General features: G+C 39.8%; 1 protein-coding gene across 3 annotated transcripts in view; it reads left to right on the top strand.

Moving 5' to 3' along the window:
• The window catches only part of HMGCLL1 (3-hydroxy-3-methylglutaryl-CoA lyase like 1), a 201,148-nt gene that overhangs the window by 60,415 nt on the left and 116,432 nt on the right, over window positions 1-24,301 (top strand). For 2 of the 3 annotated variants that reach the window (XM_070360686.1, XM_070360685.1), the window contains exons 2-3: window positions 10,511-10,591; window positions 10,819-10,926. In XM_070360686.1, coding sequence (XP_070216787.1) covers window positions 10,511-10,591; window positions 10,819-10,926 — 189 coding nt within the window. Of the gene's footprint in view, window positions 1-10,510; window positions 10,592-10,818; window positions 10,927-23,293; window positions 23,541-24,301 lie in introns of those variants that run through there. The other variant, XM_070360687.1, reaches the window with a different exon arrangement.

The following is a 24,301-nucleotide window of genomic DNA, read 5'->3' as shown; positions in this document are numbered from 1 at the left end:
CACAGAGTAGCTCCACAGATGAAATGTAGATAGAAAAGTGCTTTGGAATAATAAGGCAGGACATAAATGTAAGATAGTATTGCCTCAGTTTTTGCCCTATGAAAGTGAACTGTTAGAAATCCGATTCCAGATGTGGGCATACATTCAGGGTTACATTCAGTCATGTAACCCTGGCATTTTTAAACCCTTATTCTGGATAATACATCTTTTGTTGTTCACTAGTATCATGTACTACTCCACATTAAACAGGATGCATTGAGCTCAGTAACAGGGCTTTTAATTCCATAAAAATAAATTTATACTATAGACCTGTTTAAGGACAGTGGCGCCCAGTTCTGTAGACTAGAGCATAATTTCTTGGAACTTATAAGTCATTCATCAATTCTTATATATTCAGTATATAAGAATAGTGCCATGTTTCCACCACCCCTCTCCCAGAGAGTAGCACACAGACCCTATTCCATTAAAATGTAATCTTGTTATGGGCAGAGATTATTGTGCAGTTGGTTCATTTTCATATATCCAATAACTCTAATAATTCTGGCTAATAAGTGTTGTATAAATGGAAGGTCATCTTTGCTTTTCTGAATTTTAGATGTGAATTTATTCACTCATTCATGCATTCAGCAGTGTAATTAAGCACCTAGTATGTGTCCATCCTGAAAGATTATAATAAAAAAATGGGCAACAGGCAGGTAAATAAGTAATTACAGATCTCTTTTATAGGACATCTCTACAAAGTGTTATGGGTTTGTAGAAATGAAATTGTGGTTGATTCTTGAACAAATGTCTGAACTGTGCAGGTCCGCTTATATGTGGGCATTTTTGAATAGTGAATTCTACAGTGCTACCTGATGGGATGTGCAGCGGGGTTGAATCCACAGATACAGAAGCACAGGTAGGACGAACTGTGGATGGGAAGGAATTGTGTGCATTTGAATGCATGGAGAGGAGGGCTGAAACCCTCTAACTCCCACATTATTTAAGGGTTAACTGTACTTAATTCTCCATGGAGTTCACAAAAGTCCTGAGTAGGTAACAAGTTAAATCTTGAATAATGAGTTAAGTGTTTTGATTGAAGACAGTAATTGAGGTCATAAAGCATTGAGAAATGATTCTTCATGGGTGTCTCACATTTCTACATGTCTTACTAGCTTCCTCTGAAAATATCTTTGAAAAGTGTTTGTGTAGCAAGTGGCCTTGGGTAATAGTGCATCTTTTCTTTTTCTTTTTTATTCATTTCTTATATAATATTATACATGTTTTAATGCCATTCTCCTAAATCATCCCCCCCTTCCTCTCCCACAGAGTCCAAAAGACTATTCTATACATCTGTGTCTCTTTTGCTGTCTTGCATACAGGGTTGTCATTACCATCTTTCTAAAATCCATATATATGCGTTAGTATACTGTATTGGTGTTTTTCTTTCTGGCTTACTTCACTCTGTATAATAGGCTCCAGTTTCATCCACCTCATTAGAACTGATTCAAATGTATTCTTTTTAATGGATGAGTAATATTCCATTGTGTATATGTACCACAGCTTTCTTATCCATTCATCTGCTGATGGGCATCTAGGTTGCTTCCATGTCCTGGCTATTATAAACAGTGCTGCGATGAACATTGGGGTACAAGTGTCTCTTTCAATTCTGGTTTCCTCGGTGTGTATGCCCAGCAGTGGGATTGCTGGGGCGTATGGCAGTTCTATTTCCAGTTTTTTAAGGAATCTCCACACTGTTCTCCATAGTGGCTGTACTAGTTTGCATTCCCACCAACAGTGTAAGAGCGTTCCCTTTTCTCCACACCCTCTCCAGCATTTATTGCTTGTAGACTTTTGGATCACAGCCATTCTGACTGGCGTGAAATGGTACCTCACTGTGGTTTTGATTTGCATTTCTCTGATAATGAGTGATGTTGAGCATCTTTTCATGTGTTTGTTAGCCATCTGTATGTCTTCTTTGGAGAAATGTCTTTTTAGTTCTTTGGCCCATTTTTTGATTGGGTCATTTATTTTTCTAGAATTGAGCTGCAGGAGTTGCTTGTATATTTTTGAGATTAGTTGTTTGTCAGTTGCTTCATTTGCTATTATTTTCTCCCATTCTGAAGGCTGTCTTTTCACCTTACTTATAGTTTCTTTTGTTGTGCAAAAGCTTTTAATTTTAATTAGATCCCATTTGTTTATTTTTGCTTTTATTTCCAAGATTCTGGGAGGTGGGTCATAGAGGATCCTGCTGTGATGTGTGTCAGAGAGTGTTTATATATGACAAACCCACAGCAAACATTATCCTCAATGGTGAAAAATTGAAAGCATTTCCCCTAAAGTCAGGAACAAAACAAGGGTGCCCACTCTCACCACTACTATTCAACATAGTTTTGGAAGTTTTGGCCACAGCAATCAGAGCAGAAAAAGAAATAAAAGGAATCCAAATTGGAAAAGAAGAAGTAAAACTCTCACTGTTTGCAGATGACATGATCCTCTACATAGAAAACCCTAAAAACCCACCAGGAAATTACTAGAGCTAATCAATGAATATAGTAAAGTTGCAGGATATAAAGTCAACACACAGAAATCCCTTGCATTCCTATACACTGCTACTGCTACTGCTAAGTCACTTCAGTCGTGTCCAACTCTGTGCGACCCCATAGACAGCAGCCCACCAGGCTCCGTCATCCCTGGGATTCTCCAGGCAAGAACACTGGAGTGGGTTGCTATTTCCTTCTCCAATGCATGAAAGTGAAAAGTGAAAGTGCAGTTGCTCAGTTGTGTCCGACTCTTAGCAACCCCATGGACTGCAGCCTACCAGGCTGCTCTGCCCATGGGATTTTAGAAAATAGAGAAATTAAGGAAACAATTCCATTCACCATTGCAACGAAAAGAATAAAATACTTAGGAATATATCTACCTAAAGAAACTAAAGATCTATATACAGAAAACTATAAAACACTGATGAAAGAAATCAAAGAGGACTCTAATAGATGGAGAAATATACCATGTTCATGGATCAGAAGAATCAATATAGTGAAAATGAGTATACTACCCAAAGCAATCTATAGATTCAATGCAATCCCTATCAAGCTACCAACAATATTTTTCACAGAGCCAGAACAAATAATTTCACAATTTGTATGGAAATACAAAAATCCTCGAATAGCCAAAGCAATCTTGAGAAAGAAGAATGGAACTGGAGGAATCAACCTGCCTGGTTTCAGGCTCTACTACAAAGCCACAGTCATTAAGACAGTATGGTACTGGCACAAAGACAGAAATATAGATCAATGGAACAAAATTGAAAGCCCAGAGATAAACCCACACACCTATGGACACCTTATCTTTGACAAAGGAGGCAAGAATATACAGTGGACAAAAGACAGTCTCTTTAACAAGTGGGGCTGGGAAAACTGGTCAACCACTTGTAAAAGAATGAAACTAGAACACTTTCTAACACCATACACAAAATAAACTCAAAATGTATTAAAGATCTAAACATAAGACCAGAAACTATAAAACTCCTAGAGGAGAACATAGGCAAAACACTCTCTGACATAGTGCGTCTTTTCAGAACAAAGGGCAGATATGTTGAAATGGTCTGGTTCCCCAAGCATGGCTCCACTAATGCTCAGGGAACCAGTACAAAAAACTGTTGGTGCTGTGGCTTCTGCTATTAAGGTGAATAGTAAAGCGTCTTGTCTTTGACTCAAGAGTTGCATGGCCTCTGCCAGCATCCAGAACACTGACAGGGCTACTTATTAGCTAGCATGTGCAGTAATACCATCGCCTTTCATGGGTTTTGACAGTTTTGTGGGTGAACTGGGATGCTGAGAGAGACATGACTTTCTGCAAAAGGAAGAATGAGGGTAGTCAGGTGGTTAATGGAATTTGAGTGAAATCATGGTTTCCCAAGTGGCGCCAATGGTAAAGAATCCACCTGCTAGTTCAGGAGACCCAGGAGATGGAGTTTCAATCCCTGGGTCAGAAAGGTCCTCTGGAGTAGGAAGTGGCAATCCATTCCAGTATTCTTGCCAGAAAATTCCAAGGACAGAGGAACCCGGCAGGCTACAGTCTATGGGGTTGCAAAGAGTCGGACACGACAGAGTGCATGCATGCACACACACACACACACACACCCACACACACCCACAGGAATTGGTAACAGACATGTTTCATAGTTGATGGAGCAACAGATGGTCCCCTGCTTTGTTGCTTGTTAAAGATGAGGAACTGGGAAGATGGTTGCTGTCTGGTTTCAGGGAAGTATTAATAGGTTCAAAGATTGAGTGATGCCATACTTGTGCTGGCTCTTTCCAGAGAAGGGGAACTTCCTTAGGTATCTACTGATCAGTCTCAAGCCCATCCATTGCAAAAACTAAGACTAAGATGAGTCCTGGGTGGGCTAAAGGGTCTCTTCTCTCTGTCCACCAGTAGTTACTGGGAGTGTTGAAAGAAGAAATTTGGACATTATGAGAGGAAGCCACTGAATAGTACAGGGGTGACTGAGCGACTTCACTTTCACTTTTCACTTTCATGCATTGGAGAAGGAAGTGGCAACCCACTCCAGTGTTCTTGCCTGGAGAATCCCAGGGATGACGGAGCCTGGTGGGCTGCCGTCTATGGGGTCGCACAGAGTTGGACACGACTGAAGCAACTTAGCAGCAGCAGCAGCAGCTACTGCCTCAGATTATGTATAAGATTCTGAAAACCAGCCCACTGGAAAATGAGAAAGGACCCAAAGAATTATAGATGAATTTTAAAGTCAGCCTTGCCACCTTGCAAAACTCTCTTAGGCCTTATACTGTAACTGGATAAAGAGTTAAGAGATGGTATCTTAATAGTGGAAGCATGTACAAGTTTAACCCTTGTCAGGCAGAGGGAACAAGCTGATGACTCTGTTGGAAACCAGCACAGCTATGGATACTAAGTCCAGGGGTTAGTTACCAAGGTTAAAAGAGATGGCGTCAGAAATAATGATTTTGCTCTCTGGTATATGGCTTTGTGTAGACCTGAGACATTGCAAGGTCATTGTTTTGAGCCAGTGAACAGCTGCCATGCTGGTCTTTCCTTCTGCACCCCCTCATCATTGTTGTCCTTCCTCCTTCAACTGTTTCAGGCAAAAGCTGATTGTTGGTGCATGAATAGCCTCTGAGTATGCTAGGGGCCAGTTCGGGGAGTGGGGACTCTTACCAAGTCACCATCCTATCAGTCCCGTGGTGGTGGGTGTCCTGATTCAATCGATGGGGTTGAGCAGTACTCCCAGTGGCAAAGGGGAGGTGAAGCAGCCTTGCTGCTTCCACTTCTGAATGTATAGTGAAGACTGGAGCATATTGTGATTGTGATTTTCTGTCCCATAAATGCCAGAGGGAACCATTTCAATAGGAAGAGCTACAGGTAGTGAAGCAGAACACAACCTTCGGGGGATACCCAAAATCTCTGACCTCCTGGAGCTCCAAGGCTCTGTGACTGGTGATTTGGCAAATTGAGGCTTCTGGCAGAGTCAGGAAGCCTCCTCCTCCTGGCACTTTGGAGGGCTGTGTATCCATTACTGCCATGACACAGCCTTCCAGGTATCTTTGGAAAATCAGTTGTCAGCCTGCCATGGAGTCCTTTTTCTTAACTGGACACTTGACTCAGGGAGGTTTCTCTGACTCTCTGGCCCATATTTCCATTCTGGGGATTCAACTTGGAGGTGGTGGCTAACGAGGTCAGACATTTTCAACAGGCCTCACTAATCAAATGGAAATGGTATATTTGAGAAAGCCGTTGGCCTGTCCCCAGTGCAATCTCAGCTTTACACACGAAAAGTAGTCATTGCCCTCTGTTGTCCATTCCACTGCCTGGAACAAAGCTACCAGCTCAGTGGGGACCCTTCTCTTCACGGTGCTTTTCTTAGCGTGGTTGGATGATGTTTCAGCTGAGCTGAAACCTGATGATGACCCCTGGGCTCCTGTGGTTGGGAAACCTCCCAGGCTGCCATGCAGAACTGAAAAGGGCTGTGATCACTCTACTCGTCCAGTGGAACTGGAGGCCTTTCCCATGTTTTTATTGACTCGTGGGTTGTGGTCATTGGCCTAGCTTATTTGTCTGCCATTTGGGAAACTGTGGACTTAGATGTTAAAGACACCTTGGGGAGGCACTATGAATTATGGCAATAAATTATGGCTGCCGATGGGTCATCTGAGGCCCATACTCTGATGAGGCACACTGGAATCACACTGCTGATCAAACCTCCATTGCCTGGATTGCCACCATTGCTGCTGGATATATAATAGCACTGAACGTAGTAACATACCCACCGTCATAACATAGGTACAGAGTAAACAACTCCAGGTTTCTGATGCCGAGACCATGCTGCATAGGATTCATTCCGCTGGTTGGCTACAGGACCCTCAGGAGGAGTGGGCATGGCTATTTTTGTATTGTATTGTAGGCTGTTTTCTCCTGTTCCTTGGAGGTCTGGTGAGACTGTTGCTGTTGTTTTTTAGTTGCTGTTTGTAGTTGCTAAATGATATGCAACTCTCTTGTGACCTCATGGGCTATACCTCTTCAGGCTCCTCTGTCCATGGGATTTTACAGGCAGGAATACTGGAGTGTGTTGCTGTTTCCTCCTCCAGGGAATCTTCCTGACCCAGGGATATAACTCATGTCTCCTGTACTGGCAGGCAGGTTCTTTACCATGGTGCCATCCTGGAAGCCACCTGCTGGACTAGCTTTATTTTTATTTTTAATTTTTTTTGGATTAGCTTTAATTAAATATTTTCATGAGATAAATTGAACTGATTTGGTTCTAGCTCCTGTTCATTTAAACAGAATGGTTTATTAATGTGACAATTTACCATAAACCAAGATGGTGTAAAAATGAAGTGGGTGTTATTGGGAAATAATTCTTCATGGGTGTCTTGAGTTTTTGTTTGTCTTACAAGCAGAGGCACAAATACCTTGTTCCAAACTCTCTTTCCAAGGATTTTTGTATGCAGAGCAGCTTTCAATGATAGAACTAGTATATCCTTCTGGAGCCAAGGGGGAGTGTCTTTCTCTGGGACAAAAGGCAGGCGAACTCATGGCCAAGCCTCATAAAGACATGTCTCCCTCTGTCACTAAGGGGCCATACAGTTACTGACTGTTACCAAAGTTTCAAGCTCCATGTGCTTGGGAGTTCCTTTCCTGTAATGGAACCCATTGCCTGTGCAAGCGTTACAAGGTCCTCTTTTCTTCCTGGAAATTGGGCTTGGAGAACCACATAAATCCTGATCCTCTAACTACTGTGGTTGTTAGGAGTGATCATACCTTTTTTCCTTCTCTGACCCAGGGTTCTTGTGTCTTCTACCAGCATCCATGGCAGGCTCAACTTGTTAGCTTGCAAGTAAAGTAAAACTTCAGGCCCTTCATCTTTTTCTCATAATTAGTAGCTATAAAAGATACACCTCTCAATATTGTAACACAGTTGATGTTTATTTTTCTATGACAAAACAATTGCTTCTTATAGAATTCTTTTCCAAGTAGTGATTCAAGTGTAGCTTCCTTCCTTTTTTCTTTTTTTTGTCTTTATCAGATTCCAAGTTTGCCATACTCATCTACATCAAGCTGTCTGGAAGGGAAGGAGCATGGATGTGTGTACATGGGGTATTTTCATGGGTCAAGCGAAAGGGGTACATAGCATTCACCTTCATGTTCTGTCAGCTGAACTTGTTCAAATGTGACTCTTAGGGGAGAAATGAAGTCCAATCCTGTGCCCGTGAAGAAGAGACATGGGTTTGGTGGAAAATTTCCCCTATGAATAGAAGCTCTTTCCAACGAAAAGTAACTTCATGTGTACAGTCATGAAAGTGAGCAGGACATGACTCTAGCATGGCTAAAATCACAGGATGCTTAAAGTAGATTGTGGTAGAAGGTGAGAGTTAGTCATGCATCATCTTTTACCTTAGGTTGATAGATCTCTCCAAATGACTGGTAGATTCTGAAAGAAAGATTTTAATTATGGACAATAAGATTAGGGAGAATACTTAGGAAGCAATAGACTGAATGAAAAAGGATGACAATTTAAATAAAGCCAGTGACAAAAGAGACTCACTAATACAATCAACAAGCACTTAGGAAGGACAGACTAAGTGCTACTGCTAAGTCGCTTCAGTCGTGTCCAACTCTGTGTGACCTCATAGACGGCAGCCCACCAGGCTCCTTTGTCCCTGGGAGTCTCCAGGCAAGAACACTGGAGAGGGTTGCCATTTCCTTCTCCAATGCATGCATGCATGCTAAGTCACTTAAGTCATGTCTGACTCTATGTGACCCCTTGGACAGCAGCCCACCAGGCTCCTCTGTCCACGGGATTCTCCAGGCAAGAACACTGGAGTGGGTTGCCATTTCCTTCTCCCAACTAAGTGCTAGATGGTGGGTGTATGCCAAAATAGAACAAGTAATAAATATACCAATTAGGTACCCATTAGATATACATGGTTAGAGACATGGTAGTGAACAGAGTCCATAGGGTTGCACAGAATTGACTGAAGCGACTTAGTATGCATGCACACACATGCTATGTAAAGGGAAATGTTGTTCTTTGAGCTTACTGAATGCATTATAACTTTCTTCTGATTTCTCAGGTATTCAGAAGAGGGTATACAGATCCATGCCTATAACAGTATTTGGTGGAGAATTGTACTGTAATTTCTTAAGATTGTTACCTCTGCCACTTACAACAGTGATGCAAGGGAAGGTCCCTTTAATTATACTCAGCATACTGCTGTCAGCTTAAAAAATACCATGTTCATATTCTTTGTTAAATGTTGTTGTTTAATAAAGAAATATTCTTCATCCCTGTAGGCTCCAAGCTAATTGCTATTGGAAATGAGTTTCAGGAAACAGTCAACAATAATAAGACAACATGGTTTAAGATTGCCTAATTTTTTTTTTTTTTTTTGTAGTTTTAGGATGTAATAAGAGAGAGGAGTGAGCTACTCTTTATTTACTCTGCCTTTCCATGCCCCTCTCTCCTGTACTGTTTGGTTGAAATGACGGCCACCCTGTGAATGAGACATGACTCCATGATCACCATCCAAAACCGAGCCTAAGGCTGAGAAACTGCACAAGTCCTCACTCAAGCCTCCACCCTCCCAACTGCATGCATCACAACCTGCTCAGGAGATGCAGGAATGAGAATTCATTTCCTTTTTGGTTAATTTTTGCTTATTGAACTGCCTGATTTTGTGGACATTGCAGAGGGTGGTATGTAAACTTTGTAACAGAAACCATCAGGGTTCTTTTGCTGAGTTTAGTTAGCACAGAATGCTAATAAAATCAAGCAACAGCTATGGATCCTCCAAGGGCGGGCAGGGCATGTTCTTTCCTGTTATGGAAACAAACGGAGTCCCACACCCAAAATAGCCACTTCATCGATGTATGCTTGTGATTGTTACCAGGACGGAGACAATACAAATTGGTCAGCACAGATTAATCATCCCTTATGGAAGGCAAAACAAAAAAGCAAGGAAATGAAAACTTAGAAGCACAGGTTATGCTGATCTGGTTCAATTCTGTTAGCCTGAAGATTCTGATGATTGATTACCAGTCCTTAACTGTGCTTAGAGATATCAGGAGGTTATGTTTGTTCCGTCTGGAAAGATGTAGCCTATTTCTAATTTTAACTGCAATATGAAGTTGAGAAAGTCTGTTTCTATTTCTCCTATTTTAAACTAGTGTCCTTCTAAACATAGTATGTCCATAATCGTTAGTTTAGGGACAGATAGGAATATCCAGGATTGGGTCATCCTGGTGCGGGTGGGGGAGTCTGACCTTCAGGAAGCTGTGTTTAGGTTCTGGTCATGCTGTGTGACACAGACAGGAAATAAACAACACGTCTTCGCCAGCACAGGCAAGAAATCTGAATTCACACTTGGCAAGTGAAGGAAAGTGCAAAAGTCTGTCAATACAAAGATCTGTTTTTTTAACGAACTCAAATGATGCTGTGTTTATCATCACACACAGAAGTACTCAACAGATTTGATCTTTAGATCCTAAGTCATCTTCTTCACAGTTTTATCTTTGACATTCATCTTTTGAGTTTTAATCATAATTAGACTACTGCGCTATGCTCAGTCGCTTCAGTTGTATCTGACTCTTTGCAACCCTATGGACTGTAGCCTTCCAGGCTCCTCTGTCCATGGATTCTCCAGGCAAGAATACTGGAGTGGGTTGCCATGCGCTTCTCCAGGGGAGCTTCTTGATCTAAGGATTGAACCCATGTCTCCTTTGCCTTCTGCGTCCCAGGCAAATTCTGTACTACTGAGCCACCAGGGATGCCCAATTATACTATTATTGGATTGTAAGAAAAAAATGACTTCACATTGTTAATAGCATAAACTTTGTATTTTGCACTATATCATTGCATTGATTTTTTTACCTTTCTTAACTTTCCAGGGTGAGAACTTAATCTTAACAAAGTGGAATTGTTTGATTTTTCATATAAGCAGCTTTGATGACATAACAGTTATCTCTTTTTCTTGCCTTGTATTTTCCACTTCAGGAATCAGCCCAGCTATCCGGATTCCCTGAATATGTTAAAATAGTAGAAGTTGGACCTAGGGATGGATTGCAGAATGAAAAGGTAGTTTGATGTTTATTTTACACAGTTTACTTAAAATGTTAAATCTAAATATTTACTCAGAGTCTAAAGGCTTATGTGGATTTCATATATTAGATGATTATGTGTGTTCTCAGTTGCTACTTGAATTTATACATCTTAAATAGTATTTACTTTCAGTTAAGAATTAATTTTTATTTATGTGTCTTAGACGCTATGCAAATAACATGTAATTTTTCATGTTTTCTTAGGTTATAGTTCCTACAGATATAAAAATTGAATTTATCAATCAACTTTCCCAAACTGGCTTGTCTGTAATAGAAGTGACAAGCTTTGTGTCTTCCAGGTGGATACCACAGGTATGTAAGTCCGTAATTCCTTAACTGGATTCTTAATCCAACACTGCCAAGATTTAGTGACCAGCGTGATATGTATTGTGATATTAACCTGATATAATTACCAGTTTGCTATATTCTTATGAAATTTTAGCTCATACACCTGATGGCTCAGGCAGTAAAGTTTCTGCTTGCAATGCAGGAGACTTGAGTTCGATCCCTGAGTCAGGAAGATCTTCTGGAGAAGGGAATGGCTAAACACTTCAGTATTCTTGCCTGGAGAATTCCATGGACAGAAGAGCCTAGGGGACTACAGTTTATGGGGTCACAAAGAGTCAGACACGACTGAGTGACTAGTACTTTTCACTTTAGTGAAAGATTTAGTGAACAGTGAGATATACATTGTGATATTAACTTGATATAATTACCAGTTTTCTGTATTCTTATAAAATATTAGTCCATACACTTGAAAATGAAAGTGAAAGTTAGTCACACAGTCTAACTACAGCCCACCAGGCTCCTCCGTCCATGGAATTCTCCAGGCAAGAGTACTGGAGTGGGTTGCCATTTTCTTCTGCAGTGGATCTTCCTGATCCAGGGATCAAACCCAGGTCTCCTGCATTGCAGGTGGATTCTTTACCAACTGAGCTACTAGGGAAGCCCATACACTTAGATATGATTAAGTAAAAAACATCTTTAATTAAATATACATATTAAGTCTTAAAAAGTTATTTGGACTTAGTTGTTTAAAAGCTGTTTGGAACTTCATCCTAAACATCCAAGAGTGTATGGTTCAATATAATGAGTAGGGGATAAGACTCTCAATAGCAGTTTAGGGTCCTGCCTTCCGTTTGCTTCCATTTACACAAGCAGACATTGTTGATCCTGCTTTGTGCTCATAGCCCACTGTTCCCTTGGGAATCTTGGATTTGAATTCTCAAAAGTCATTTATATCTAGTTAGTCAGTTACTGATACAAAATTCTTCCTCTTCAATGTAGCCTATGGTTATCTCTTTTTTTCAACTCCATGGATGAGTTAGTAACCCACAGCCTTATGAGTTAATTATTGGGATAGTCTCTTAAATAATGTTTGTAAGCACTGTCTCTCCCTTCTTTATGCATCTCACCCATTGCTTCTAAGATAACCTCCTAGAACCTACCATTTTACTGACTTTATGAGTGATCTGAATATCTCCAGCTGATTTACCAGTTTTGTCTGTTAGAAGGAAGTGATGTTAAGTGTGACCTGACATCTTGCCCATACAATCCCATTTTAAACAGTGAGAAATGTATAATAGATATACACTCTTTTTTAATGCTTATATTTGCTAGTTTATATATATTCATATAATTGATGAAAATACATAGATTCATCAGAGACAAAAGGGAGTCATCTGGAATCTTCTCTTGAAGAGGATATAGTCTTATTCAGAGCTGGCTAGCATATGGAAGCAGCCATCACTTCTGAGACTTGGCTCTGATGTTTGAAATGTGATTAATAATTAGCAAACAGTGAACCCCTCTCCCTTCCTAGTCCAGTTCTCATTCCCTGGATCCTCGGATTCCTTGAACCCTGTTCTTATTCCTTGGGTCCCCTAGTCTCTCCCCAGAACTTAACTTCGCTGATTACTTTTTCATCCTGCTCCCTTGGTTTCCTCTTCAATCCTCCTTCACTTGCCACCCTAAAGCTCCTTTTGGCTTCCCAACAACATTTCCCCACCACCAAGTTCCCTCGAGATTCTTTAATAATTTCCCCTGCCTCTGCTCTCCTCTTTTCTGACCCTTCCAATATCAACAGTCACTTCTGAGAGGATGACACGTCTGTGTTTCCAGTTCTGTCCTTTCTGACGAGCTTCAGCTGGACATGCTATTAGCACTTGAAACTCAGTGGGTTCAAAACCATACTTATTGTTGATCCTACTTTATGCTCATAGCCCATTGTTCCTTTCAGAATCTTGGATTTAAATTCTCAAGAGTCTTTTATATCTAGTCAGTTACTGACCCAAAATTCTTCCTCCTCAATATAGCCTATCAGTTCAGTTCAGTCGCTCAGTCATGTCCGACTCTTTGCAACTCCATGGATTGCAGTGTGCCAGGCCTCCCCATCCGTCACCAACTCCCAGAATTTGCTCAAACTCATGCCCATTCGGTGATGCCATCCAACCATCTCATCTTCTGTTGTTCCCTTCTCCTCCCGCCTTCAATCTTTCCCAGCATCAGGGTTTATTCCAGTGAGTCAGTTCTTTGCATCAGCTGGCCAAAGTATTGGAGTTTCAACTTCAGCATCAGTCCTTCCAGTGAATATTCAGGACTGATCTCCTTTAGAATGGACTGGTTGGATTTCCTTGCAGTCCAAGGGACTCTCAACAGTCTTCTCCAACACCACAGTTCAAAAGCATCAGTTTGTCTGTGCTCAGCTTTCTTTATAGTCCAACTCTCACATCCGTACATGACCACTGGAAAAACCATAGCTTTGACTAGACAGACCTTTGTTGGCAAAGTAATGTCTCTGCTTTTAAGTAGTAATGTCTCTACACATACATACATACTGCTACTAAGTCACTTCAGTCATGTCCGACTCTGTGCAACCCCATAGACGGCAGCCCACCAGGCTCCCCTGTCCCTGGGATTCTCCAGGCAAGAACACTGGAGTGGGTTGCCATTTCCTTCTCCAATGCGTGAAAGTGAAAAGTGAAAGTGAAGTCGCTCAAGTTGTGTCCGACCCTCAGCGACCCCATGGACTGCAGCCCACCAGGCTCCTCCATCCATGGGATTTTCCAGGCAAGAGTGCTGGAGTGGGGTGCCATTGGCTTCTCCTACATACATACTACATACATACTAATGGCAAAGTAATGTCTCTGCTTTTATGTAGCCTATCCCTATCTATTATTTTTCAACTCCATGGATGAGTTAGTAATCCATACCCTTATGGATTAATTATTGGCATATTCTCTTAAATGATATTTGTAAGCATTGTCTCTCCTTTATTGCATTTTGCCCATTGTTTCCAAGTAAACCTCCCAGAAATACCAGCCTCTTCAAACTCACATTCTCAGCTCTTTATAAGCTCCCTTCTCCTTGCTTAAAAAGTTTGGGAACCTGGCCTGGGGTTCAAGGTCTCTCTACGTGGCCCTACTTCCTTTGGCAGAAGCTTCCAGCAAACTAAACTGTCTCTTATTCCTGCTCATATCCTCCCTCTGTATCTAATCGTGCTTCATTTATGCTTTCTTATGTACATCTCAGGTTCTGCTTTGCTTTTCAGTTATAACAAGATGGTGTAAGAGTCTTAAAACATTAAAAGCTTTTAAGTACTTTTTAAGGTGTTGGAAACAAGAGAGACCACAAAAGGATGAATAATATTATTAACAGTAATCCATCAGTTTTCACAGCTTCAATATTCAAATATCAGGGTTACTATATGGATCCTTAAAATGAAGGATAACTTTATTTTAAGGATAAAGGGATACCTTAAAGTAAAGGGATGACTTTTCTTCATCCCAAATGCCACCATTTATAATCATATATACATTTTATAAATGCTGTCTCAGGATCTGCTTCCCAGACTATGAGGGCTAAAGAAATCTTGACCGTGTCTCTGTTGACTGTCACTGTGTCCCCATTGCTTGGTGACTAGTAAGTAGGTGCTCAATAAATACTATGAAATGAATAATGGACCTGTTAGCCTGAAATCGTAATAACACATGACTCCATCCTTTGATATGGACAAGTGACTCTTAAATTTTGTTCGTGTATTCAATCTTGTGTTACAAAGGCTACAGATAATTTCCTTAGGAAGACACAAACAGCTTAATGAGACTAGACTTATTTCCTTGACATTGTCATTTTGCAAACTGTGAGCTATTATTATTTTACTTACTATCATGTGAGACTTTTTATCATCTTTTAAGTCTTCATGACATTGCCTATGTATTTTGTTTAGTTAGTGCTCTTTTCATGTATTTGATTATTGTTGGAGAGAAACTAGATAGGCTGGTATAATTTTAGAGTAAGTTTTAGGAAGGACAGGTAACATTAATGATGCCCCACCAAGATGATGTTTCAGATTCTGTGTTTTTCATTAGCATCAGAACAATGAAATCTTCAGAATTACATGATAAGTCAAAATGAAAGTTGCTCAATCATGTCCAACTCTTTGCAACTCCATGGATGGTATAGTCCATGGAATTCTCCAGGTCAGAATACTAGAGTGGGTAGCCTTTCCCTTCTCCAGGGGATTTTCCTAACCCAGGGATTCAACCAGGGTCTCCTGAGTTGCAGGTGGATTATTTACCAACTGAACAATCAGGGAAGCCCGACATGATAAGATAACCTCCAACTACATCAGTATCTCTTCAAGAGACTGTTATTTCCCAATGGTTTTGTAAAGCTGTCTCTCGACTATGGTGATGTTCAGGAAATTATCTCATTCCGCTATACTGGAAATTGCTTGGTGGGTTATTCTTGAGCGTAAGCTGGGACACACCCAGGGCCGCTGAGAAGAACGAGGTGAGAGCCCCTTGCACGGAGGCTGCTCTTCTTCTTACTTAGCTCCTAACAAGAGCAAAGGAGCGAACAGAGGGAGGGCCATCCCTCTGTGAGCAGTAATGGGAAAATGCCTTTTGGCCTCACAGGAAGTAGATGCCTGTGATAGGACCGTAAAATAATATGATTCATTCTGGGCTTGGTTCTGAGGTGGATTCAGGACTTAACCTGTTGAGAGGTCATGAACTCAACATTTGGCTCAGAGTATTACTGGATAAAGGACTGAGTTCCCCACACGGCCCGCGAGGACAGCTGTGCGGAGCAGAGGCTCCTCTGTACCATGTCTCTGTGCCTCGCCTGGAGCTGGAGTGAGTGACTGAGCCTCTTTGAACCCTGGCAGTCCCAGCAGTGATGCCTTCAGCGCAGGTGGGTTTACGCATAAAGCCCTGTCTGTGGCTGCCAGAGCCCAGGGCACCTGGCTCCCCCTACGCTCACCAGTGTTACCTGAGCACAAGTCTAACTGACAGACGATTGACTGACTTATCTGCGGCTCCTTTTAAGTCAGTTGCTTTCTCTGGGATAAACAGCCTTTTTCTTAAAGATTGAAATAATGTGTTTAGTTTAAATATTGGGTTGGACTCCAGTCTGAAAAAGTAAAGATACTCATCCTTCAAATATTAAAGAATATGCTATATATTTCACTTTTAATACTCATCTGGGTACATACATTCCAAACCAAAAAAAAAAAAAAAAAAAAGGAGTGTTTTTATTAAATAAATCACTGCTCTATCTGTAAAAGAACAGTGTGCCTGGATCAAAGATAATATCAGATTGAACTTTCAAAGTTATACTGGTTACTTATTACTACACATCAAGAGTTTTTCAAAGGGCAGGACTGAGACCGTACCATTTTGGCAATTTGATCTCCCATAGTCATGTTTGGATTCTAGATTTTACTAAGTTTGTGTCATGGAGCCTTTTCTGTTGTTCTTGTTGTGTTTGTGTGTGTGTGCGCACACGCTAAGTCGCTTCAGTCGTGTCCAACTCTTTGTGACCCCATGGACCTTAGCCCGCCAGGCTCCTCTGTCCATGGGATTCTTCAGGCAAGAACACTGGAGTGGGTTGCTGTGCCCTCCTCCAGGGAATCTTCCCCACCCAGGGATGGAACTCATGTCTCTTATATCTCCTGCATTGGCATTTCGTTATTGTTGTTGGAGGTTATCTCATCATATAACTCTGTAGATTTCATTGTTCTGATGTTAATGAAAAAGGCCTTAAATAACCTATAATGATAATTTGAAGTTTTATATTATAACCTCTCATTTTTTGAAAGCAACTTATTTTTATCGACATACAGTTGATTTACAGTGTTGGGTTGGTTTCAGGTGTATAGCACAGGGATTCAGTTGTACATCTACCTATGTATATATTTTCCCAGATTCTATAACTTCTCATTTTTTTGAGAAAATATCATGACACCAGGCTTGTCTAACTCAAAAAAACATCTGAGATTTGTGTCAGGATGAGTTTAGTGTACCAGCTTACGTGCAATTGTCTGAATAATTTCGAATTCTTCTAAAGATCTTGAGTGTGGCTTGAAATTGGCATACTGTTAGTTCTCTGCATCTTCTGTTTCTTTCCCTTAAACGTGGGTCATGGGAAGAGTCCTCTGGTTTATGTTTAGATTGCTGCTTGCTCACTTATTTCTTTTTTTAGCATTTTAAAGCATTTTTACAGCTTCCCTCCTACTGTTTTGTTTGGCAGCAGCTTTTCTAACTAAAGCAGCTGAAAGAAAAGTTCCACGGTAGCAGGCTGCCATATAAAACAGGATCCCACACCTATAATCTAAATGGCCAGAGATGATAAAATGCCTGTCATTAAAAAATACATGTTCTTTACAACTTATCTGGAAAAAGGGTTTCCTTAGAGTGACATATAATCTAAGGACATTTGAAATGAGTCCACATAGCTCATTTGAAATGAGCTCCTGACTTCAATAGAGTGAACAGCGGTAACAGTAGGAAAAAAAAATGTGTTTATAAAACTCTATGGGTTTACTGAAACTTTGGAATGGAACTCTCAGTAATGAGCTATTTAAATCATTATAAATGCAATAATTTTTGAGAGTGAACTTGAGTTTTCCATTATCTTTAATGTGGCCATTTGGTTTTAAACATGTTCATTCATATGAGTGAATACCATTTGTTTAAAAATAAAAATGCCTGAAAGGTACAAGACACTGTATGTTTATATCTGTCACATGCAAAGTCTCAGTTATAAATATTTGTTCCCTGTTTAATTAATTTTTAACTGTTGGAATAGGTGGGTCAGTAAAGGGCAGAAATAGTTTTTCTCTATAAAAGTAGAAAGAAATACACATAAAAGGCTGTAACAATTATTTACAAATCAGTCTAACACTTAAAAATATGGCCCAAACACAGTGTAAGCAAGAAGGAATGTGTAAACTTTTCCCTGTCCTCTTTTTAGTGTGTGAGACAATTAATTCTTTGTTAGGAATGAAAACACATTTACTGGGTTGAAGTTTAAGATTTAGATGTACTTGGATGAGACGCGGGTGGTTGTTGCTTCTGCTCCTGAGCGCCCCCTGGCTGCTTTTTCTTGCTCTGTTTTTTTTTCTGAGGGGGATGGTTGTGTGGGGAAGAGGCAGGGAAGCAGGTAATTGAGCCTAGAAGTTGTGTGTGTCTGTATGTGTGTGTGTGTGTGTGTGTGTGTGTGTGTATGTGTGTGTGTGTGAGAGAGAGAGAGACAGAGAGAGAGATCCAGGGCAAGAGGGGAAGTGGCAGGGCTTGTGTGAAGAGCTTTTGGGGAGAGCTTCCAAACTCCTCTGTTTATAAGGCACAGTGTCCTGGCAGGGTAATTTCATCTTCTGTGAGTCTCATCCGTGTTTCCCAGAGGAGCTGACCTCTGCCTTCGGCCCAGAGAGGATGAAATTTATAAGACCGCGGTTCCCATTTCCCGGGGTCACAGGAGCCCTTTCACCCACATAGGCTAGTTTGGATTTCCTCCCATCGTGGCAGCCTTACATCGATCACATGGTGATTTAGAGTTGCAGAGGTTCCAAGAGGCAAACACAAATGGTATGCCCTTTATAGCCAAGCCTTATAAATTTTCTAGCATCAGTTTTCCATACTGTATGAGTTGATGTAGCTACAAAGGCATTCAGTTTCAAAGGGAGGGATCCATGCCACCTCTTGACTGGGGTGGGGTGTTGCAGAGGAACACATGTGTAGGGGGATATCATTGGAGCACTTTTCTAATCTGTGACACTTATGTCTTTAAAAATGATCTAATAATTAATCTAGTTACTTATGTGCTTTTCCTTATGAATAATGAAAAACAGAGTTGAGAGAAAAGCAGGCTCGGCATTCCGAAACCCCCAAATTCCAAAAGATTTTAGCACTCTCAGGGCTGCTAGTACTTACCTGAGGCCTGCTCACTCCCAATAGACAATTGTGCTGCCTCCTGTGGGATTCAGGTTAGTATTGGAGTGGCTAACCTGAAATGCAACATTTTAAAGTTTCATCCTACAGTTACCTCATTTGCCACTGTTATCACAGAGGGTATGCAGATTGCTTAAAGCATAGTCACAGATTTTTTTAAACACTTTTGTCTCTCTCAGGAAAACAATCAGAAATATGAAAAAAATGTACAAGGATTGTGGGCACTAATATTTTTTTTCTGTTTTACTTTGCTTTCAATTTTTACTTTGCAAAAAAATTGGGGGAAAACGAGTTGTTAGTCTTGTACATATTACTTGGCATTCGCCAGGAACTTATTCTCTACCTAAGATGTAATTCCACTTGTGTGTGCAAAGCAAAAAGCAAAGCTTACAATGAAAAGCAATAATGTTGCAATTCCACTAGGTAGATTTTATTTTTTTCACACTGAAGCTACAATTCAATATTTTTTTTTACTTTTTCTCCATGAGGACAAAAGCTATGATTCTGCTCAAAGAGTTACTATGCTCAGCATACACTGCTTTTCTAATGACTTAATCTTATCAATTACATTTTGACTAACAATTTGTCTTTTTTTGGCTCTTAGATTATAAAAAAGGACCTAAAATGTTCAAATACTTTATCTCACTTTTTATTTATTTGAGTCTCTCAAATTTTCTCTAAGTTAATCCATGAAAGAAAGAAACTGTCAAAGGCATTTTGATCATATGAAAATTCAATTTTTGTATGTGATTAACATTACATTAAAATTGGGCCTCATAGACTTATCAGTATGCATCGACAGCTTGAAAGGTCTAGCATATAATAAAATTACATAAAAGCTGAATAGAGATACAGTTTGGCACAGAAAGACTGGATTCTAACTTTTTAATGGTATTTTCTTCATTATTCTGATTAGTTTGTCAGTCTTCTTTTAGTGTGCACAACTCCATTGGCATGGCTCCTGCCTAAGCCGCTCTCGTCCACCTGAAGAGGAGCAGTCTGTCCTGTGGACCAGGCTCCCAGGAACTCACGCACTTCCCATGTCACAGTCACCACGCTCATGGGATGAGTCAAGGCCATTAGTGAAAACCAGGTTTAAAGTGTTAAGATTAAATGAGGACTGTTTCGATCATCAGTTTTAAGGCTGCCAAGCAGCTGCACTTGTTTTTAAGAATTCAGGATCCTTGTACATTGAACACTGAAAATGAAACATATACTAATTATTTTTAAATTAATTATGGTTTTAAAAGACATACTTTGTTGATATGTTTATAAGAATTATAATTCCAGTTAAATTTTAAAAATAAAAATGAAGTATTTTTTCCTAATTTTTAGATATGCACAAACACACACATAGCATGCACACCGATCTAATATTGCCTGGTGATATTGCTGGAAAGTTCTACAGGAGTAATATGTAGTGAACATAGGAAATTAGATAAATCTGAATGCTAAAAGTAGCATTACATTCCAAAAATCATATTAAGCAGTAGGTAAGTTTTACATATTAATGAGAGATACATATGTTAACATTTCACTTCTTCCACATTTGATAAAGTGAAAGGAATATAAATGTATAGAGTAAATATATAAATGTCTAGAGTAAATATAAAGCATTTACTTTTATATGCTTAAAATTTTTATCCAAATTCATTTATCTTGAATATCCCATTTATCAAATTGAAGGCTAATTGGAATTATATTTTTAGAATAATAGAATATTTTGTAATGTCTATGAATTTTGGCTGTTTGTTCATTGTCAATATATAGGGCATTCTTTTGAAGAATGCTGTTCGTTTTGTAAACATCTTGGAGAGCTTCAAATTTATAATGGCAACAGGTCATAGGCTATAGTTATGTTGCTTTAATTGTTCTAGGCTCTCACATCCCTGTTTGCTTTTCAAACTACTAAATGAACCATTCTTTGAAATAGCAACATACTGAAGCAAATCCATGCTAACAACTTGAGAAAATTAATACTACTTTCTCCAGATCTTGTACTGCTGTGCTGTGGAACCATCAAGAAATTGTAACACTGTTCTTAGTCAAGACTGATTATAATAAGAAACACATCTCTTAGTAATCCCCAAGTAATTACTTCTTCCCAAGTCCTCCAGGTTTCAGGTTTTCTTGAGCTTTCAGTGACAGCACTGTATCTGTTTAGAAATAACAACATACATATTTTCCAATAGGATGTCTGAGAGCTGACTCTTGTTTCTGATACAATTTGGCAAAGTATTTTCATTTCTTTATGGCTTGGATTCTTTCTATTCATTTATTCACCATCCACTGCTTTTTATTATGTCTCTATTAAACACTGCATTGAATTCTTTGTTGAACTCAGACGTTAAATAATGTGTGGTTGATAGCATTATCTGTATAATAAGCCAATTGTAAAGTTAAAAAGGGTAATGGAAATAAAATCACTCAAATCAAGTGGATATCTGTAAGTGAACTATAATAAACTAGAACCTAGTAATCAGAATATGTTAAGCGGTTTGTGTTCAAGAGGTTGTCTGTCCAATCTTTTCAAGGCCTGTCTTCTCTTCTGCTTACTGGATCTTCAGATCCATATGAGGCCAGATCATTGCAGTTTGATGTTATAGGCTATTGTCCTGATGGCATTACTTGCCAGGGTATTAAGAACCCTTTTGCTACAACTCTTTCTTTTTGCCAGTAAGATAATGTCCCTCAAACAACGCAGTCTTCCCTTCTTCTCATCAGCACAGGTCTCCACTGTGGGCAGAGGGGCTTCCAGGAGGAAATGTTAAGTATAGATGAGCAACTCCATTTACAGTCATCCAGAATGAATACCATTAGGCACAATATTTTAAAAGGCATTTCTGCACCCATGCATGAGAAATAACACCATTGACAGTGTTATTAACAAACACAAAGTCATGATATATGAGAGACAACACAGTTGAATGAAAAGAAAATTATACTGAGAACTTTGAGACTTGTTTTGACTTGGGAAGACCAGGAGGGTGGTCCCCAAAGTAATTGACCTGAACAAAGAATCACTAATGCATATTTGTTATATTTGCCTTAGGAAATGGTAGCGGCGGTGGGAGGTAGGGTGGTGGGGGGGGGGGGATGTTAATGAATAAGGTGATTCTGGTTTCTCTGTCTGGAGCATTGGTCTCTCAGTTTATAACACACAAATCCATTGGGTGGTTTGGATTTATTTTATAATTTAAAAATGAGTATTTGTAGGCATTAATAGATTATGATGAAAATGGCTTGCAGGCATTCACAGGAAAAGAGTGTGGGGTCATTATGCTATTTGCTCCGATCACTCTTGAGAAGCTTGTGCATTCCTTTCCTTAGAGGGCGCTACAGAGGCCCTGAGAACACAAAGATGATGTTAAATAAGGAAACACAGGAAATTATACACCAGCCCAAATTAGTTTTTAGGCTTCTGGACTTAAGAAGTTTTGTGAGTATGGTGTCAGACCATTTTAGCAGCAGCAGCCAAGACAGGGTATTGGGTAGAAAAAAAAATAAAACTAGATGTTCAATTTTCCAGAGATTTCCTGTGTTTATTATTGTAAGACTGTGATTTATTAAAACTGTCTTACTTCTTCAAGCAGACCAAGATTTCCTCTGTGCTACTGAGGCTAAGATATATGGGGTTTGTGGAAAGGGTCTGTGAATGAGACAGGGCTAGAGGACCCAGTCTACAAGCTGTTCATGGCTGGGTAAAGTGTTTCCACCCACAGTTGTCAGGAAGGGCTCTAGTCCCATTTTTTCCTCATTACTGAATTTACGAATGTGTTACCTTTAAGAGGAGTTACTGCTCAAATTGAGTTTTGAGTTATAGGGTCTGGAACCACGTTATTTACATTTGTATAGTAATCTGTGGCATGTCTTGAAGAAATGGTATATCCTGTATCCATCCCTCCTGCTGTATGAGGAAAAGTATTATCGTCAGGGATATCTCACTGGCCAGTGGAGACAGTAGGCGAATACCTTCTGATACTGCCTGCTCATTCCGTGAAGATCTGAATGCTGTCTTGGGTGATGGTGGGGTAAAAAGGAATCCTTCAAATGTATTTATAAGAAATTGTTCCACAAAACATATTATTGAGGCTTATAGATCCGTAAGTATATTTCCTGGCAAAATTTAAAATGGTATATTAAGCAGAGACTTTATACAAAATAAATTTACCCAGAAATATGATGGTTATTCTAAGAATAAGATATTCTGGGTTATACTAAGAATAAGAATCAGTTTATGCCAAACTGATCTCAAGTGTTAAGGAAAAGAAATCCCTGAAATCTTTATTTCAGATAGATTAACTACCTTGATGATAAGTTGCTAAGATCAAGGGTAGGCAATTTCATCCGTGTTGGGAGTCTCCAAAATGTTATTTGTTTTAATTTCACCCATAATGTAACTTTATTTAGAATCTCCATATATGAACTTGTTTTGTTCAATTGCCCAGCTATGTCTGACTCTCCATGACCCCATGGACTGCAGCACACCAGGCTTCCTGTCCTTCACCATCTCCCCGAGCTTGCTCAAACTCATGTCCATCTAGTCGGCGATGACATCCAACCATCTCATCTTCTGCCGTCCCCTTCTCCTCCTGCCTTCAATCTTTCTCAGCATCAGGGTCTTTTCCAATGAGATGGCTCTTGGCATCATATGGTCAACGTATTGAAGCTTTAGCTTCAGCATTAATCCATGCAGTGAGTATTCAGGATTGACTTCTTTTAGGATTGATTTTCTAGTCATGTGTTTTAGTAAAATTTAATAACATTAGAGATTTTTGAAAAAGGTTCCCTTCCAAATTGCAATAATTTTGGATCCACAAAATCTGGAGTCACGTCTGAATAAAAATGAAGTGAGGCTTCCCGTGTTGAAGTGAGGGTCTCTTGGATGCATTGATTTCTTCTCCCACCAGCCTAAGTGGCAGTCTTTGAGAATGAAACCACTGTGATTCCCAGAATTGTTGGTATCTTGACATCTTCTGACCTGCCTCTTGAGAAACCTATATGCAGGTCAGGAAGCAACAGTTAGAACTGGACATGGAACAACAGACTGGTTCCAAATAGGAAAAGGAGTATGTCAAGGTTGTATATTGTCTCCCTGCTTATTTAAATTATATGCAGAGTATATCATGAGAAATGCTGGGCTGGAAGAAGCACAAGCTGGAATCAAGATTGCTGGGAGAAATATTGATAACCTCAGATATGCAGATGACACTACCCTTATGGCAGAAAGTGAAGACGAACTTAAAAGCCTCTTGATGAAAGTAAAAGAGGAGAGTGAAAAAGTTGGCTTAAAGCTCAACATTCAGAAAATGAAGATCATGGCATCTGGTCCCATCACTTCATGAGAAATAGATGGGGAAACAGTGGAAATAGTGTCAGACTTTATTTTTGGGGCTCCAAAATCACTGCAGATGGTGACTGTAGCCATGAAATTAAAAGACGCTTACTCCTTGGAA

This window comes from Bos mutus, chromosome 23 (genome assembly GCF_027580195.1).
Source record: "Bos mutus isolate GX-2022 chromosome 23, NWIPB_WYAK_1.1, whole genome shotgun sequence".
In the NCBI taxonomy this organism is placed as follows: Eukaryota; Metazoa; Chordata; class Mammalia; order Artiodactyla; family Bovidae; genus Bos; species Bos mutus.
The sequence above is the reverse complement of the archived record's forward strand: the minus strand, read 5'-3'. Positions and strand labels throughout refer to the sequence as shown.